Consider the following 17906-nt stretch of genomic DNA (forward strand, 5'->3'; position numbering starts at 1 on the left):
ATAGTATAATTGTAACAACATAATTGATTTCAACACTTCTACTCCGACATAGGGACGGGACGTGTATGCCGATAAATTATTGTTGTACCGATTTCTTTTTAACACTTATAAATACAGGAATAATAATAAAAAAACATTTCTGTAAAATAACCTTATATTTATCTGTAAGCGAAACACATAAAATACACTAAAAGGGGCTAGTAACCCCCAAGCTTAATATCCAAATTGTTTTCACATATGTATTTCTGTACATCGCTTATGTCTTCGGTGAAATCTACTGTGAACATTTGTAAGTGTTCACAATGTTGTATCATTTGTTTAACAACCTGCTTCGATACTTCCAAAGTACAATCCAACCATAGACAGTTTAATTTTTTTAATTTACCTTTTTCTATCAACTGTAACAATGTGTCATCAATATTCATCTTTGTTTGATATTTTAAAACTAATTTCTGTAAATTGTCCGTGCAGTCAAGGAAAAATGTCAATATACTATGGATGCTGTAATTATCATTACCTATTGTCAAATTTCTAAGATGTCTGAAGATTTTGTCGGGTTTTCTAAAGTATCTGGGTGTGACTAAACATTTAGACTGGGTCATAAGACAAAGGGTGATTAGGTTAGGACAATGTTCACCGATGGAAACTATCGCTTCTAATGTCAGAGAATGTTCGATCTCCCATAAAGAGAAATGGGTTAAATAACTGCCTTTGACAGCTAAAAGCCGTTGCATCGAATCAGAATAAAAAAAGAATGATAGATCTAAACGTGTTAATCTCAAATCACTTAAAGCAAGTTGTTCTAAAATGGCATCTTTATTATGAGCGGATAGATGAGTAACTGATAATTCCTTTAAATATGGACAGATTTTAATTAATTTTTTAATACCTTCCCCTGAAGCGAAGTGGCAATTTATTTTTTTCAAACTCAAAGGACCGATATCTACACATGTTGTGATTAAAGTGGCACCAATATCGCAGGATTCGATCCTCAATTCTTCTAAATAAGGGAGTTCACTGATTAACATTATGATACCAGCTTGTGAAACACATCGCCCTAATCTATTGGCACGCTCGTTGCGAGGCGGGTCCATAGCTAGTATGCGTAACTGTTTCAAATTCACTATTGAATATAGACCTGCGTCTGAAACATTCCTAATCAAAACGGAAGCGTTGATAAGCGATTTGCCAATATCAACTTTCGAAACAATATTAATCTCTTCGAGTAGTAAACAATTTGAACCAACAATTTGAAGGATTTCATCGGTACAGACAAATTTAAGGTCTAAAACAACTAAGCGAGTGAAATTTGGGAGGTTTTGTATCCAAAAATGTTGAGGTATACCATTGTCAAGGTCGCATTTGCGGAAGACTGTCATTTTGGGATGTGTCAAGACATGAAGCTGTATTCGAGGGTCGCCTCGGTACTGGCAACAGGTTCTTTCTAAACAGAGAACATCGAACAACCTGAAAAAGATTAAAATAATCAATAAACTACTATTAATACAACCAGCGATATATTTTTAAACAATAAAAATATGTTTAATAAAATCAATGTTTTTTTAATGGTCTATTTGAGAGGCTAAAAACAACAGCTGTTTTGCACAATGAGACAAAGAGCAATACTATATTTTCTCTTAATTATTGCTACATATTTTACAAGAGTTCTATTTTTTTAACTACTGAGTGTTTTTGATAGAACAAAATAGATGGAATGGTAAACATTCAATTGATTTAGATAAGTAAATTGGTAAACATACCTGGCTGGTAGCATAGACATTAAATGGCATTTTAAAGCATACGCCTCCCGTTCGCAATCCCCAAATTTATTTTCAGGAAAACTCTTTTCAATAACATAACAAGCTGAATTAATTAAACTAATACAAGTCTTAACGCATAATTTAAACAAACTATTGGGCTGTTTTCGAGGTGACATTTTAGTTTATTTATAAAAACTACACGTATTTAAAGTTAAGGGACAAATATATCTACAACAATAAGTTTTACATTTCACAATATGTAACAATTAATAAAAAACAAGATCACTTTTTATTGCAATTGGCCAGCCATTTCCAAAATTGACATTGTTTGACAAATATGTAATGACATTTGACTTGATTTAGTGTTGCCAAGTGTATCTTAAGGAGTAAATAAAAGAAGTAAGCATTTATGTACTCTGTGCACATTATTTTACAGATTGAAAGAAAAATGCAGTTGTTTTAGTTTTTGATAATGAAGTAACATTTCATTAATGGTGCTTATTTATAGCGAAAATTAAACTCGTACAAAAACACTTTGATGTCAATTTGTCGAAGAGGACAATAAAATATTTTTGTATATGACTTACGGTAGTGGAAAATCTCTTTTTCATCTCAAGTATCATGAATTCATCATAAAATGTCTAAAATTTGAATAACATATTATGGACGTTCCATTGATTTTCCAAATTCTTCTGCATTAATCAAGTGTTCATTTACAATTAGCTTAACTTTGTTGGTCGAGTCAAGTTTGTAAAGCTACCGCGTAAGACAGAAAATAAATGTGGGTAATTTTTTTCTCTGAATTGCGGAGAACGAAATTTTTCTCATTAAGCTCGCAAAAACAGTCCGATTAATTTTTTAAATAATGTACGAACGATATTGGATAATCAAGGTTTTCTTTTTTACTAAAAATAATGATTTTAGTAAGTGCCAGATACTCTCATTGTTGCGCAATTTGATACTACCATTGAGAAATCTGTGAGTATATAAAATAAAATATGTAATAGTTAATAACATATTGTATAGTAGATATCTGTGGTTAACAACCAATTGAAAAACGGCAGTTCTCAAGTTTCTACTTTAACGTTACTTTATATCTGATTTTGTCAAGTACACAACTTCGAAAGTGTTGTGTAAAGTAGATATCAAGGCCTCTGGAGTACGTAGTTATTTATTTACGTTGTTCTTAGTTCAATAACTTCTTTAATTTTCTATTAAATAGTTAACAAAATATCGCGTTATTCGCGAAAATGGATGTAAACTAGATTCAGATGACATATCCAAAATTGCAAGTTTTTTCAGTACTCTGTTTTAATAGAAAACCCGTGTGTAAATATTTTTCAATTCGGTTTCATTTCGTCCATTATTGAAAACGTTTGCACTTTTTTTTGCTGTTCCTATTTCAGAAATTCCGCTACTGATAAATGCAAGCTGCTGTTGTTACATAATTTTAACTTCTGTTTAACAATGTGATTAATAATGAATATAATTCTTATCTGTCACTACTAGCTGTTAATGTGTTTTTAATATGAAATTGCATGATAAAATGTATTCGGCTATTGTCTTCATGTAACTGATATTACATTAACATTTATGGCGTAGGTACAAAGTCCATTTGAAAAGGTTAAGGAAAATAAATGAACTACTCTTTGACAGACTTAAATAATGTTTTAAAAAATTTATGACTAAGCAGTATTTTTTTTATTTACACAAAAAACCATTGTCAGATACAAAATCAGATCCGGTAATCCCTTTAGCTTTATCACTTGCCAAAAATAATATTAAAACTGCAATTTCAATTGGTTTAGAAACTCTCTTCAGAGGTGTAAGATTTTCACGTTCAGTTCTATTACCTATTCCCAGGCCAGCATTTTGGCGAAAATCAGTCTCGACAGGACCAGGGCTGATTGCATTAACACGCACACCATATTCAGACAATTCCAAAGCAGCACAGCGAGTAAAATGATCGAGAGCCGCTTTAGATATACCATAAGAAAGCATTTGCGGTAAAACTGGACTACTCTTACCAGACACACTCGATATATTTATTATATTTCCCTTTGTTTTAATAAGATATGGTGTTGCTAATGTTGTTAAATGCATCACAGCTCTCAAATTAGTAGCCATTACAGCATCATAGCTTGCCATTAAATTACCATCAAGGATACTTCCAGATTTGGAAACTCCAGCATTATTTACAAGTACATCCAGTCTTCCGAAATGTTTAATTGTTTCTTCTATCGCTGTCTTTGCTTCCTCATCTTTTGAGATATCAGCTTTAACAATTAATGGTTTTTTACCGTATTTTTCACATTGTTTGTAAACATTATTCAATTTGGTTTCGTTTTCAATATTGTTGAAGCCGTTAATAATAACATTTGCACCTTCTTTAGCAAATTCAATAGCAGTTGCTGCGCCTATTCCTGAACTAGCACCGCTGATAAAAACAACCTTGTCTGCGAAAGACATTTTGGTAACTAAATTTTAATTTACTTCTGAACGTGAACTTATCTGTTGTTTTATAATGAGGATAAGAAAAGGTGTTATGAAAATTATATGATAAGAATCTTTTACCACTCGGCTTTGCTGACAGCAATAATTTTTTCGGTGACTAACATTTTTGTTATCTTTCAAGATGTAAGATATTCTGTTTCTTTTTGGACCTAGAAAACAATCTCTTTTGAAAACTAGTTAAATATATTACAATTGTCTTTGTTAACTTAGATGCAGTTTACAAAAAATTATAATTCTAAGATTAAAAGGTAATTAAAACTCCATTGTTGTATTTAAACATTATAATAGTACGATACATAGTTACAGTTTATTAAAAATGCAATAATCAACAAATACCGTTTTTTACTAAGACAATGTTAAAATTTATTTTAGTAGACAGCCATTGTCGGAAACATAATTAGACCCGGTTATCCCCTTCGCTTTATCACTTGCTAAAAACAAAATTAAGTCGGCAATTTCAATTGATTCCGATATCCTTTTCAAGGCCGAAAGATTTTCTCGTTCAGTTATATCTTCTCCTATGCCAGCATTCCTTCGAAAATCAGTTATTACTGGACCAGGACTAACAGCATTCACACGAACACCATGTTCAGATAATTCTAAAGCTGAACAACGTGTAAAGTGATCTAATGCTGCTTTAGAAACACAGTAAGATATCAATTGTGGGTTCAATGGCATCGAACTACCAGATATACTGGATACGTTTACTATATTGCCTTTTGTTTTGATTAAATGTGGAGCAGCCAACGCTGTTAAATGCATTGCAGCTCTTACGTTTGTACCCATAACCTCATCGTAACTTTTTAATAGATTCCCATCAAGTATGCTACCAGGTTTCGTAAAACCAGCATTATTGACAAGAATATCTAGTTTTCCAAAATGTTTTATAGTTTCTTCAATAGCTGCTTTTGCCTCATCATCTTTAGATATATCAGCTTTGATAATTAAAGGTTTTTTACCTTGCGCATCACATTGTTGATAAACGTTCTTCAATTTTGTTTCGTTTCGTCCATTAATAACAACGTTTGCACCTTCTTTTGTAAATTCAATAGCAGTTTTTGCACCTATTCCTGAACTTGCCCCACTGATAAATACTACTTTGTCTTTAAAACTCATTGTGAATGCTTCACTTGAAAAATACTAGTCAAGTACGCGATATGTATTGAATTGCTTTAAAAGAAAACTACTTATCTAATATTATTAACGCTATCTGAAGTGGCATTAACCTTGTTACGTCATATCTGCGTGTTAACGCTAGGTGACAGGCAACACTTACAAATATTATCTATAATTGTATATGTTTAAATGAGACATTGTATTATGAACTTTAAATGCTTTGTAACGTTTATTATTTACTATTTAAAGATATCAAGTTATCCAAGAAATAATAAGTCAAATACTGGTAGTTATTTTAATTTATTTAAATGTTATTTTTAAATTAGAATCGAGAAGAATGTGCCAGCTTTACATTAAAACAGGTTTAAATGTCTTTGGTATTGCTAGAGTATACTAATTATACTCTATGGTCTTTTGTAATCTGTAGATAATTTGGTAGCGCGACGGAATTTGGCGCACATGTAAATGTATTGTTGTACGACAAAAGGCAAACGTAGATTTGAATGGTTTATTATACACATTTTTATATTTTTAAAAGAAGACCGTTATCGGATACAAAATTGGATCCGGTGATACCCTTTGCTTTATCACTTGCTAAAAACAATATCACATCTGCTATTTCAATCGGTTCCGAAACTCTGTCCAAAGCGGGATGAATTTTTCGATCAGCCATTAGTTTTTCAGTACCGGAGTTTTTTCGGAAATCCGTTGCTACAGGACCGGGGCTAACTGCGTTAACTCGTACTCCAAATTTAGAGAGCTCTAGCGCCGAACATCGTGTGAAATGATCTAGACCCGCTTTAGAAACACAATATGATATCATCTGTGGCAAAACTGGAACAGCAACGCCACCTACACTCGACACATTAACTATATTTCCTTTAGTTTTTATCAAATATGGTGCAGCTAATTCAGTCAAATGCATTGCTCCTCTTAAATTTGTAGCCATTACTTCATCGTAACTTTTCAATAGATTTCCATCAAGTATGCTTCCACATTTTGAGAAACCAGCATTGTTAACTAGAATATCAAGTGTTCCAAAATGTTTTATCGTTTCTTCGATAGCTCTCTTTGCTTCTTCATCTTTTGAGATATCAGCACTTATCATTAACGGCTTTTTACCGTATTCTATGCATTTTTCATAAACGCTTTTTAACTTGGTATCGTTAATTCCATTTATAATGACATTTGCGCCAGCTTTGGTAAATTCTATAGCAGTTGCTGCTCCGATTCCAGAACTTGATCCACTGATGAATACGACTTTGTCTTTAAAACACATTGTATTAATTTGTATAACACTACTAATGATTTGATTTAGCGTTGTTTATTTATATACCATGGTTATCTTGTGAGCGTGCGCACACCAGGAACTAAACTATCGCACAACAGTCTAGACTCGCTTTTAGCTTGTATTAGCTGCGAAACAATCGACAATCGCACAACAGTTGTTCGACATTTACGTTTCGGGTGTGCGCACGTTTTTAGTTATAATGGTTATAAATTCTTACTTGAAGTGCGTGATTGTGCATGTTATGTTTTATTGCCTGTAAATATTTTCCATTATTATGTTCAGTTTGATTTTACTTACGTTTTCACAATAATAATTAAAATTGCGACATATTAGAAAGAAGCGCTGATAGCTTAATGGTTAAGTGTATGGATTTCCAATTTCGTGGTTGAGGGTTCCAATCCCAATAGTTCCTCTATTGAATGTTACAATAAATATTAGTAAAAAAACATAAGTCTGCTAATATTTGTTAATATACAAATGAAAAATTTAAGAAAACAATTAAAACAAAACAGCTAGATAAATAGATTTATTTGTACAAATTACAGAAACTTGATTAGTTAACTAAAAGGAAGCCGTTGTCAGATACGTAATTGGACCCGGTGATGCCTTTTGCTTTATCGCTTGCCAAGAACAAAATCACATCGGCAATCTCAATCGATTCTGACACTCTATTAAGAGCTGTAGGTATAGTACGGTCTGGCATAATATCTTCGATGCCAGCATTTTTTTGAAAATCAGTTGTTACCGGACCAGGGCTCACATTATTCACTCGTACCCCATGTTTCGACAATTCCAATGCTGAACAGCGTGTGAAATGATCAAGTGCAGCTTTAGACACGCAATATGAAATGAATTGTGGCAACAAAGGCACAGCTGTACCCGCCACACTAGAGATATTGATTATATTCCCTTTGGTTTTGATCAGATGAGGTGCAGCTAATTCTGTCAGATGCATTGCACCTCTTACATTCGTAGCCATAATTTCATCGTAACTTGCTATCAGATTTCCTTCAAGAATACTCCCTGGTCTAGAGAATCCAGCATTATTAACTAAAACATCTAGTTTTCCAAATATTTTAATCGTTTCATTAATAGCTGCTTTTGCTTCATCATCTTTTGAGATATCAGCTTTGATTATTAACGGTTTCTTACCGACTGCTTCACATTGTTTGTAAACATTCTTCAGTTTGGTTTCATTTCTTCCGTTTATGACTACATTTGCTCCTTCTTTGGCGAATTCAATAGCAGTGGCAGCTCCGATACCTGAGCTAGCGCCGCTGATGAAGATCACCTTGTTTGAAAAACATTTGCCAGACATTGTTTAAACTGTTAATAGGACTTTCTATCGTATAATGATTGTTCTACTATGGTTTGTCTTTTGTCTTTTATATCAAATGTTAGATGCTCCACTTCAGATGTATCAGTTTATAATCGCTAAGTGGCACTTAATAATATCCTGTTAATAATGTTGTTAATTGCGGAAGCCCCTCGAAAATAGTTATTATCAATGATATTGCAGTTGCAAAGGACGAACTCAACTACACTTGTCAATAAACTTACTAAATAGTTGATAGAACGACAATTCAAAACATTAACTGGTCTCCATGCAAAGTGTTAGATTAATACTGACAGTTTTAACTGAACAATGAAACAGTCATCGCGTGAGCGTCGGTGCCTCAGTGGTTTAAGCATTTGACTCGTAATCTACAGGTTTTAGGTTCGATTACCTTAATCCGAATGTACCAATGTGATTTTCGAATTTTCTTATGTACATAATTTAACCGACGTTCCAACGGTGGAGAAAAACATCGTAATAAACCAACCACTTGGCCAGCGTGGTTGACTATAGCCTAGTCACCCTATCTTAGGGTAGTCTCTTAGCCTCTCAGTCGGAACGTATAGGGACGCTGGTGATCATGATGAAACTGTTGTATGTAGCTTTATGCTTTATCTCTTTTAAGAGTTAAATAACAAAAGAATAATACAATTCAAATATTTTGAACAATTGAAAGCGAGCGATAGTATAAAAGTTCTGTAAGAGCATTTTGACGTGTGCGAAATAAATCATAGGAACGTGAGAACTGGCCCAAATGTTTCCATGAGATCTTATTCGATAACAAGAGACCATTTGTTTTGGCCTCACGTGTCAGAAACGGTTTTTAAGATATTTCCTACTTATATTAAATTTAACCACCAGATGTCGGCTAAATGTTATTTTTTGTTTAAACCAAATTAAATACGTGAAATATACATTTTATGATTAATATGAATGGCCATAGATATAAAAACCTATTTATTTACACATATGAAAATTTACTTAAGCATTTTAAGGTTTCTTTTATATTTTAATAATTTTATTCTGTGTTAAATTTAATTAATTCAAAGTTAAAACTTTGACAATCTCTTGAAATTAATTTTGTATAAAATTTTAAGTTTCAAAATGCCTATGAGAGTTAAATTCTTTTCAGCTATATTGCATATCTAATTTACTCTAATTCTTATTAAATGTATAGTTAATTTTACTAATAATATAAATGCGAAAGTTCATATGGATGTTTGTTAGAGTTTCTAGCCTTAACTGTTGAATAGATCTCTATCAAATTGGTCATAGATGTAGAACATAGCCTGGAAGACCACATTTACAGAAGGTACACATTTACGGAAGGACACTTACTTTTGTTTTTTTAAACTTCAAGCTAAAGGAGAGAAAGCTAGTTATTAATAAACTTAAAATATAAATTTGAATAAGCAATCAATACTTTAAGAACGAAGTTATATATTTTACTTAACTTACATTTCGAAATACGTGTACTCTAACTTTAGCAAAGAGCTCTTGGATTCCGATTTGCTTTACGAAAATGACGCCTTCGATCGAAAACAAGATTGGATTGGAATTGACGTAGCCGAATTCAAAGAAAGAATTTTGTACTCAACTTTTATTTATTTTACACTTGCTTCGGCCCGTGATTTCGACCGCGTGGAATTAAAAAAAAAGTAAACAGCCAAGTGTTCTTCGTGTCTTCAACATCTAAATTTCATCGAGATCCTTTTAGTAGTTTAGGTTACGAACTTTAACAAACATCCAGATAAACTTTCACTTAATGATGTTCGTCATATTTTAAAGTAAAAAGGAAATATAATAAAGTGTTATTTTAACAGTGGTAGAGCCCGCTTTAACATCGCACGAATGGGTCGGCTGTCCCGGTGTTTACGACCACACAGAAAACAGGCGTGAAGTGTAAGCCATTCCGCGTTTCGTCTGATGAGTGGTGCCAAAAGACTAATTTAGGCCCTCTCCCTTTCCGCCCATTCTTCGGAGGAAAGGATGGAAAGGAAAAGTAGATTTGACGGTGGAGGAGACGCATAAGAGGGGGAAATGCCCTGTTTATGTGCGTTTTCTCCTCCGTCAATTAAGGGTAGGCAACGCATCTGCAATTGTGGATATTTATGGACAGCGGTCGCTTTTCATTTTAGTGGATTCAGGTGACCGCTTGCTCGTTTGCCACCTTATATTATAAAAAAAAAACTCTGTGAATAAAAGGTTAAAAAATAAAGTATCTAACCAACAGATGAATAAAATTTGAAACGATTCGATTAAATCGTTTGTCATTAATTATTACAACGAATGACCCTTGCCTATTTCATAGGTTCATTCAACATTGAACGTATCATTCAATTACCGAATGAACGAAATGATCATCACTACATTATCGCAAAGCAAACTTTGTATCGTTTATTTGACAAAATAAAAAGGATTATTAAATATTGTTCTACATTTACAAAACGCGAAACGAAATGATTTTGTTTACCGAAATAAAGGAAATACAATTTGTTATGAAGCAATAAGGAAAATTACATTTGAATTGACATTTTATTTAACAAAATCCATTTCGATTGATATACAATTTGCACGTATTTACTTGACAATGCAATTATTTTTTTATGTATTTATTTATCTTTTTTATTCTGTAAAATACTATTCAATAATAATTTTATAAAAGGTTATGTCAACACTACAATTCTGTTAAAAAGACACAAGAAGTTCCAGCATTGGATTTATCTTACTTCTTACTAATATTATAAATGCGAAAGTTTAGATGGACGGACGAATGGATGGATGGATGGATGGTTGTTAGCGTTTGTAGCCTAAATGGCTGAACGGATCTCCATGAAATTTGGCACAGGTTTAGAGCATAGTCTGGAAGAACACATAGGCTACTTTTTATCCCAGGAATAGTTACAGTTCCAGTGGGAACCATTAATTTAGTTTTTTAATGTTCATTCGATCATTTTGCAACGGTTCAACATATCTTATTGAAATTTGGCACAGATATAAAACAAAGTCTGGAGTACACATGAGATAAGCTTCATCCCAGAGAAATGTCCGGTTCCCGAGGGATACGTAGCTTTTTGTAATTTATATAGTTCGTATGTTTTCTAACACCACGCGGACGAAGTCGCGGGCAACAGCTCGTATATCCATATGACCAAAAATAAATTAGTAGGTTTAACTTAGATAACCACAATCGTGTGTGTGCACAAAATTGATCGTTGTCTATTCGTTAAGACTTAAATTAGTTAATTAACGACTTGTCCTGTTTATTACAAACGACAAGACTACCTTCTTAAAAACAATTCAGTTATCTGAAAATACACCTTAAGAGTACTACATAGAGTTGTTTTTACTTTGTTTTGTGTAAGGAATTTCTTCCGTGTTTTGATGACTCATAAAATGATTACTAAGAACATTATGAGGTTCTTACAAGTAATGTAATGCATGAAAGATTAGCAATCAGCCAGTCTTTAGCACGCCATCTACATTTTGTAGCGATAACTCTGTTAGAATTCTTTTAATAGATACAAATCTTGGAAAATCGGGAGATCGGCGTTATTAAAATATATCGATGAAATAAAAAGTGAAGTCTGTTAAATATAGAATGTACTTCCTAAGTAAAAAGGAAACTTTTTTATAAATCGTTTACTTTCTAATATTTATCGTACTTAAATTATTAAAGAGGAAATATTTGTCCTGTATGTAACGAGTGAGAAACTTCTTATTGATGTCAAAATGTGTTTTTCTAATTAAAAACTACATTCTTACTGTAACTTAGGGTATGTTTATTGCTAGTTTTTTTTTTAACTTTTCCCAACGATACCTGCAAAAGCTATTTATAAAAAGAACTGCTTATAAAATCGTATGCCTTTTTAATGTTTGTTAACTTGATTGAGGCTTTTTTCGTAATAAGTTGTCTAAGCTTTAAAGCGATTTGATTAAATAATCGCACAACTGGTGCGAATTTCGATTGTTTCGCAGCCAATTCAACTGTTTCAACATCTAAATTTAGGAGGAATTTAGTCCCTTTCCCTTTTCACCCTTTTCTTAAGAGGAAAGGACGGGAAGGAATAGTGGACTTGCAGGTGGAAGAGACGCATAGGAAAGGGAAATGTAGCATATATGTGCGTCTCCTTCTCTGTTACTTAATGGTAGGCAACGCATCTGCAATTGCGGATGTTTATGGGCAGCGGTCGCTTTCCATTTCGGTGGATTCAGGTGGCCGCTTGCTCGTTTACCACCTCATATTATATAAAAAAAAGGAGTAGTGTGTTTATAGTTCATAGAAATCAAAGCCAGACTAAACAGTGCGATAGTTTTAGAGGTGGGTACACTCTTATATTTGAATTCGTATACTTTATGTTAGCTTGCGGTCAATTTCTTAGCGTCTTCATCACACTTGTATATTCAAGACACGCCAGCGTCTTTTCAACGATGTCATTGCGAAGCGAATGGAGAAAACGTCCCTTTATAAGGGGGTTTTTAATACATTTTTAATGTACGGTATTAGCTGGCAATCTATTTTTTTAATTTTTATTTAATTCGACTGTCTAATGTTTTACTAGGATTTTATAAACATGAAAAGCAATTTCTAAAGATACATACTAAAAAATTGTATTAAAATAAGAAAGAAAATAAAAGAAAACAAAGAACAAGTGAATGCTTATTGTCTCCAACACACTTAAGATGTCTTGAAAAATGTGAATCCTTCGAATTCGGTTTTCTCGAGCCCTTCTGTATCGAGTATGCGAAGTTATCTTACATTTTTTGCTTGTTAGTGAGGTTTTGTTTTATATATCTGTAGGATAAGGAGGTTATAAGGAGGTTAAATATGTTTCTTTTTAATATGTTTACTTTTTAATTGATTTCGAATTTTATATTTTGACGTTCGTTTAAAATTAGTTTTATGTTGAGAGGCAGAGAAAAAAGAGGAACGACGATGTAATAAGATGTGTTTTTTGTAAAATGGTGTAAATATTAAAAACAGCGATAGTTAACGAGTTTATTTTTATTTGATCGAGCCACAACCCCACATATCTATACTAATGTTATAATAAAAGATTTTTATTTTTATACTTTTGAATGTATTGAAACTCAAAAACTACTGGGGCGATTTTAAACATTCTTTCACCGTAAGAAAGGTAATTTATCTGTGAGTAACATAGACTATATCTTAATTTCACATGGGCAAAGTCGCAAGTAACTTCTAGTTGTATTATAATAAAAACCTTTAAATTATAAAGAAGTAGTTGTCGCTCGCGACATACGAGTATAGATTTTTTATTTTATTGGTGCAATAAATTTTTGAAATCGGCCCAGTAGTGTTCGAGTTCAAAACATAGAGATCCAAAAATATAAAATCTTTCCACTTTATAACATTAGTTTAGAAGTATACCTTTTACTCAGTTAATTGAATTAAAATAGGGCGTAATTTCTAATGTAATAATGGAACAAATATCAAATTACTCTAATAATCCAGGTACATAACAATCGATTCTGTAAGGTACCATTTAGTTTGATCTTGTATGCTTGATAGATATGTTAATGACAGGTTAAAAGGTTGTCACATTAAACTAGGGTCCATTCAGAAAAATATATCTGTGTGTTTTCAAACATTTGAAGTCGTTCAGTGGTAGAGCCCCCTTTCTTCGCACGAATGGGCCGGTTCGCCCGGTGTAATACCACGACCACACACAAAACTGGCGTAAAGTGGAAGCAGTTCTGCGTTTCGTCTGATGAGTGTGGTGCCGGAGGTCTAATTTTAGTCCCTTTCCCTTTCCACCCTTTCCTGAAGAGGAATGGATGGCAAGGAAAAATGGATTTGACGGTGTAGGAGACGCATAGGGAGTGGAAATGTCCTCTTTCTATGCGTCTTCTCCTCCGTCAATTAAGGGTAGGCAACGCATCTGTAATTGCGGATGTCTATGGGCAGCGGTCGCTTTCCATTTCGGTGGATTCAGGTGGTCGCTTGCTCCTTTGCCACCTAATATAAAAAAAATAGATAAAACTCAAAGTAAAGTATTGCACTTCTTACCAAAATTAAATTAGAATTCAATGAAGTTGATTAAAAATAATACACAATTAGTTCAGCTCTGTTTACTGCACTCGAGTTATATTAAAACGTTTATTTCCTGACTGGGGAAGGGTCTCCTTGGAGCGCTATTAGCCCCTTTTACTCGTAACATCTTTAACGTCGTGTTGGCGGAATTTCCCAAGACTTGCCTCTCTTTATGCGGGTCATGTTCTCATATGTATATTCCTATTACGATGAGAGAAAGGACTAGATAAGCTATGATACTGAATTTAAATAGGTGGTTATCAACTATACATTTTTAATTATAGACTAGCTGTTGCCCGTGACTTCGTCCACGAAATATTAAGATAAAAAACTAGCCCATAATATGTACGTCTGTCAGCCTTTCAGTGAAATTCCTGTCAATATCGGCCCAGCCGTTTCGGAGATTACCCGGAGTAAACGCGGTTTGCGGATAGACAAATAAAAAAAATAAATACGATTTTCGTTATCAGCAACGCAAATACATTATATTCCCGAATTCTGGATTTTTTTTATTACAAACAGACACTCCAATTTTATTATATGTATTAGATTTACATTAGATAGACATAGATGAACCCGGCATTGCAATGCTCAAGATTTATTTTAACTCTGAATCATACTAATATTACAAATGTGAAAGTTTACCACGCGGACAGAGTCGCGGGCGAAAGCTAGTATGCTATAATTGAAACTGTTATTTAAATGGGAACATGTTATTTATGTGAAATTTACAACATTTAAAGACAGTAAGCAGAGGCTTTTCATACGGAGATGTTATTTCGTCCAATTTATGTAAGCCTATTTACTAATAATTCTTCATATGTTAAGTACACACTAGGGCGTTACGTAATCACTTGTAAGTTGTTTCATTTTGCGGTTTAAGTGATACTGAAGAACCCTCTTCCACTGTTTACTTTACGTCGCCGGGGAAATAAAGGAAAACGCTCAAGAATACGAGCAAAGTTATATTACATATGAAGGAATGTTTGCACTTTTAGTTAATTGAAATATTATGAATTTTAGTAAAAATAACTTAGTCGTTAAGTTTATTGAGTGATTAACAATCAAGTGTTTATATGTTTGGTATGGGTAATGGCAGATTTTTTAAAAAGATAAAGTCAACTAACAATTATAGACTACTAGCTTTCCGTTACTCCATCCTCGTGGAATTAAAAAAAAAACTGTCTTCTACATCTAACTATGCTAAGTTCTATCGAGATCCGTTCAGCAGTTTAGGCTACAAACTCTCAAACATCCATCTATCCATCCATTCATCTAAACTTTCGCATTTATAATATTAGTATGATTATCTTATAAGAAAAAGTTGAAATAATTTATATCGCTTGTAGGTGCAGTAGATTGCTTGACATTCGTACAAGCTTTCCCCAACGTACCCTTTCATAAAAGATAATAAGATTACAAAGGTCACAAAGGACGGAGAAATAAACTACGAGTGCACTTTTATTGCGAGGTGTTTCGTGATTTAATCTCAATCTAGACATCAGTATACAAAAAATACGTGATTACGAAGATTCATTTCGTGGTCTACGAAAGTGCTACGTAGTACTACGATGTAGATAGGTGTTTTATTCTTACACGAGCTGACGCCCACAAACTTCACTAGCGGAATTTAAAAAAAAGTAGCCTATGATATACCCGTCAATGTCAGCCACCCCACTGTGAACGTCCCGTTAAAATCAGCCCAGCCATTTCGAAGGTTACCCGGAACAAATGCGGCTTGCGGACAGGCTGACAGACAAAAAAATAAATGTTTTTTTTATGTTATCAGCAACGCAAATACACCGTCTTTTAAAAATTTTCTTTTGATATTACAGACACTCTAATCTTATTATATGTGTAGATGGATACTTAAGAAAGCGACTTGACACACTTAAGAGTTTGCCGCGTCCCTTAAACGCTACGAACTAACACTACAAAAATAGGCACTTGAAAAACTAAGAGCGAAAAAAAGTGCTGTAAGCTCAGTGACCCAGTTAGTCAGCGAGTCCACGATGTCACGTTAACTGATTCTAATAACTGTAAATATAATGTGATAGTTCTAATTATTTATTAAGAGTTTTGACTGCAAAAATGAACATCAACTTTTTATTTCTGTAAAAAGTAAAGCCTTGAGAGTACTTATAGGATCCCAGTCTAGGGTGACAAAATTTAATTTCACAAGCTTTATTGTTGTAACCGAATGGCCATTAGTAATACATTACAATGGGGCAGTTTCACGCTATCACGCGCTGAAGTAGGAAATACACCTAAGTTCACTTAATTTCACAAAACCTGATTTTCACATATGTGTTGAAAAATAATTTAAGAATTACTAAATACTGCCAGATATACGGGTGTATGGTATAAAATTATTACTAATATTAGCTTATACTCAGTTTATTACTAAGTTTAACAATACCGCGTTTGTAAGACTGAAAAAGTTTAATTCAGGTATACAGTGTGTTTTTTAATCAAATAAAAAGTTTCCATTGCAAATTATCTGAGAAAATGATAGCCATCTCGGGTGAATCCCTCTGATTTGTATTCCGAACGAATACGTCCCACAAACTTCATCTTTTGAAAGTGGCTTTAATTTATGGATACAACTCTGAAAGTTTGTTTAAATTGCTTTTGTTTATAGTTATAACTAAATGTAGTTAAAATCTCGCATAACTTTTTTTATAACTTTTTAAAACGTCGGAGATTAACCATTAAAACTTCATTTATATGGTACAAAAAATAATTTTAAACAGTACTGAGCTTTAAATAAATGCTTAATCCGCTTTTTTAACAATATTTTTATGAATCAACTAGCTGTTGCTCTCGACTTCGCCCGCGTGAAATTAAATAATATAGCCTATGTTACTCACAGATGTGTGATGTTACACACCTTTCTATCAGTGAAAGAATTTTTAAAATCGGCCCAGTAGTTTTTGAGTTATTTCAATACATACAAAAATACAAAGTTTTCCTCTTTATAATATTAGTATAGCTTACACGTATACACTATTTAAAGTATGAATAATGTTACACAATAACAATATTACATGTTTTATGATAAAAAAAAAACTGGAGACTTCACGATATGATGAATTTTGTAAAGAAGTTTTGATTTGTAATTGTTAAAATTACAGTATGTTAAGCCTAGATACGATCAGTTCTAAAGCTTTAACTGTACAGTTTTATTGATAGTTTTTGTCTGCACACGCACAGATACAACCGAACAGTTAGAACTGAGAGTCTATAGCTGACTTTAAATTGATTTGTAAACAATAACTAATTCTAATACGAACGTTCTAAATGTTACAAACTAAAACAGCTGCGAAATTCGTAATTAGTTTGTTATAAATGATGTTCTAAACTAGCGACATTTAATCAGTTTTGTAAACAGTCAGTATAGAGGGGAATCCCAGTAATTAGAGGAACGGCACGGACGTTCAAAACTGTCGGCTGACGCTTTATTTGTCTTTACTTTTATAGTTACACTGAAACAAAATAGGGGTTACATAAATTGAAATTACATCATCATCCTTACCTTACTTCTGTAGGGTCGGCGCAGCAGGTTTTTGTCCTCCAAATAACTCTATCATACGTCATATCAGTCACTCTCTTGATCATGTCACCTTTCACGCCATCCATCTCTTTCTATGTCTACCTCTACCGGTGTACCTCTACACTGATAACTAAGTTTCTTGTAACATGCGATTCAACCCTCCTGATAACATGCCCATAACATGCTAACCTCAAACAATAATAAATAGAAAATACAATTGTACAAAAAAGCATCTATTTGTGACAGAAATTGTATTTCTGCCATAAAAGTACAGAATTGAA

General features: G+C 33.1%; 5 protein-coding genes across 6 annotated transcripts; all 5 read right to left on the reverse strand.

Moving 5' to 3' along the window:
- Positions 1-136: 136 nt before the first annotated feature.
- Positions 137-2084, reverse strand: LOC106109637. Of its 2 annotated transcripts, XM_013291232.1 has the most exons (3): positions 1761-2084; positions 1346-1467; positions 312-398 (listed from the first exon to the last, which is right to left on the reverse strand). In XM_013291232.1, the coding sequence occupies exons 1-3, from the start codon at positions 1934-1936 to the stop codon at positions 382-384; spliced, it is 315 nt and encodes a 104-aa protein (XP_013146686.1). In that variant the 5' UTR covers positions 1937-2084; the 3' UTR covers positions 312-381. The 2 variants fall into 2 exon arrangements, with proteins under 2 accessions (XP_013146679.1, XP_013146686.1); XM_013291225.1 differs by having other exon boundaries at positions 137-1467.
- Positions 2085-3461: 1377 nt separating this feature from the next.
- Positions 3462-4229, reverse strand: LOC106110014 (glucose 1-dehydrogenase 3-like). The gene has a single exon (XM_013291694.1). It carries the CDS (start codon positions 4227-4229, stop codon positions 3462-3464), a length of 768 nt encoding a protein of 255 aa, XP_013147148.1.
- A 311-nt stretch (positions 4230-4540) lies between these two features.
- LOC106110023 (uncharacterized oxidoreductase TM_0325-like) lies at positions 4541-5490 on the reverse strand. Its single transcript, XM_013291706.1, has one exon. The coding sequence runs from the start codon at positions 5388-5390 to the stop codon at positions 4638-4640; it is 753 nt and encodes a 250-aa protein (XP_013147160.1). The 5' UTR covers positions 5391-5490; the 3' UTR covers positions 4541-4637.
- A 423-nt stretch (positions 5491-5913) lies between these two features.
- On the reverse strand, positions 5914-6669 carry LOC106105853 (glucose 1-dehydrogenase-like). Its single transcript, XM_013286313.1, has one exon. The coding sequence runs from the start codon at positions 6667-6669 to the stop codon at positions 5914-5916; it is 756 nt and encodes a 251-aa protein (XP_013141767.1).
- A 565-nt stretch (positions 6670-7234) lies between these two features.
- On the reverse strand, positions 7235-7999 carry LOC106105864 (uncharacterized oxidoreductase TM_0325-like). The gene has a single exon (XM_013286324.1). The coding sequence runs from the start codon at positions 7997-7999 to the stop codon at positions 7235-7237; it is 765 nt and encodes a 254-aa protein (XP_013141778.1).
- Between the last annotated feature and the right edge of the window lie 9907 nt (positions 8000-17906).

The sequence above is a fragment of the Papilio polytes genome, unplaced genomic scaffold, assembly GCF_000836215.1.
Source record: "Papilio polytes unplaced genomic scaffold, Ppol_1.0 DF824269.1, whole genome shotgun sequence".
Taxonomy (NCBI): Eukaryota; Metazoa; Arthropoda; class Insecta; order Lepidoptera; family Papilionidae; genus Papilio; species Papilio polytes.

Bases quoted from the DNA above. Each gene is read 5' to 3' on its own strand.
- LOC106109637 (XM_013291225.1), bottom strand. From the start codon at position 1,936: ATGTCACCTCGAAAACAGCCCAATAGTTTGTTTAAATTATGCGTTAAG. The intron at 1,468-1,760 runs GTATGTTTACCA...AATCTTTTTCAG, and splicing joins ATGTCTATGCTACCAGCCAG to GTTGTTCGATGTTCTCTGTT.
- LOC106110014 (XM_013291694.1), bottom strand. From the start codon at position 4,229: ATGTCTTTCGCAGACAAGGTTGTTTTTATCAGCGGTGCTAGTTCAGGA.
- LOC106110023 (XM_013291706.1), bottom strand. From the start codon at position 5,390: ATGAGTTTTAAAGACAAAGTAGTATTTATCAGTGGGGCAAGTTCAGGA.
- LOC106105853 (XM_013286313.1), bottom strand. From the start codon at position 6,669: ATGTGTTTTAAAGACAAAGTCGTATTCATCAGTGGATCAAGTTCTGGA.
- LOC106105864 (XM_013286324.1), bottom strand. From the start codon at position 7,999: ATGTCTGGCAAATGTTTTTCAAACAAGGTGATCTTCATCAGCGGCGCT.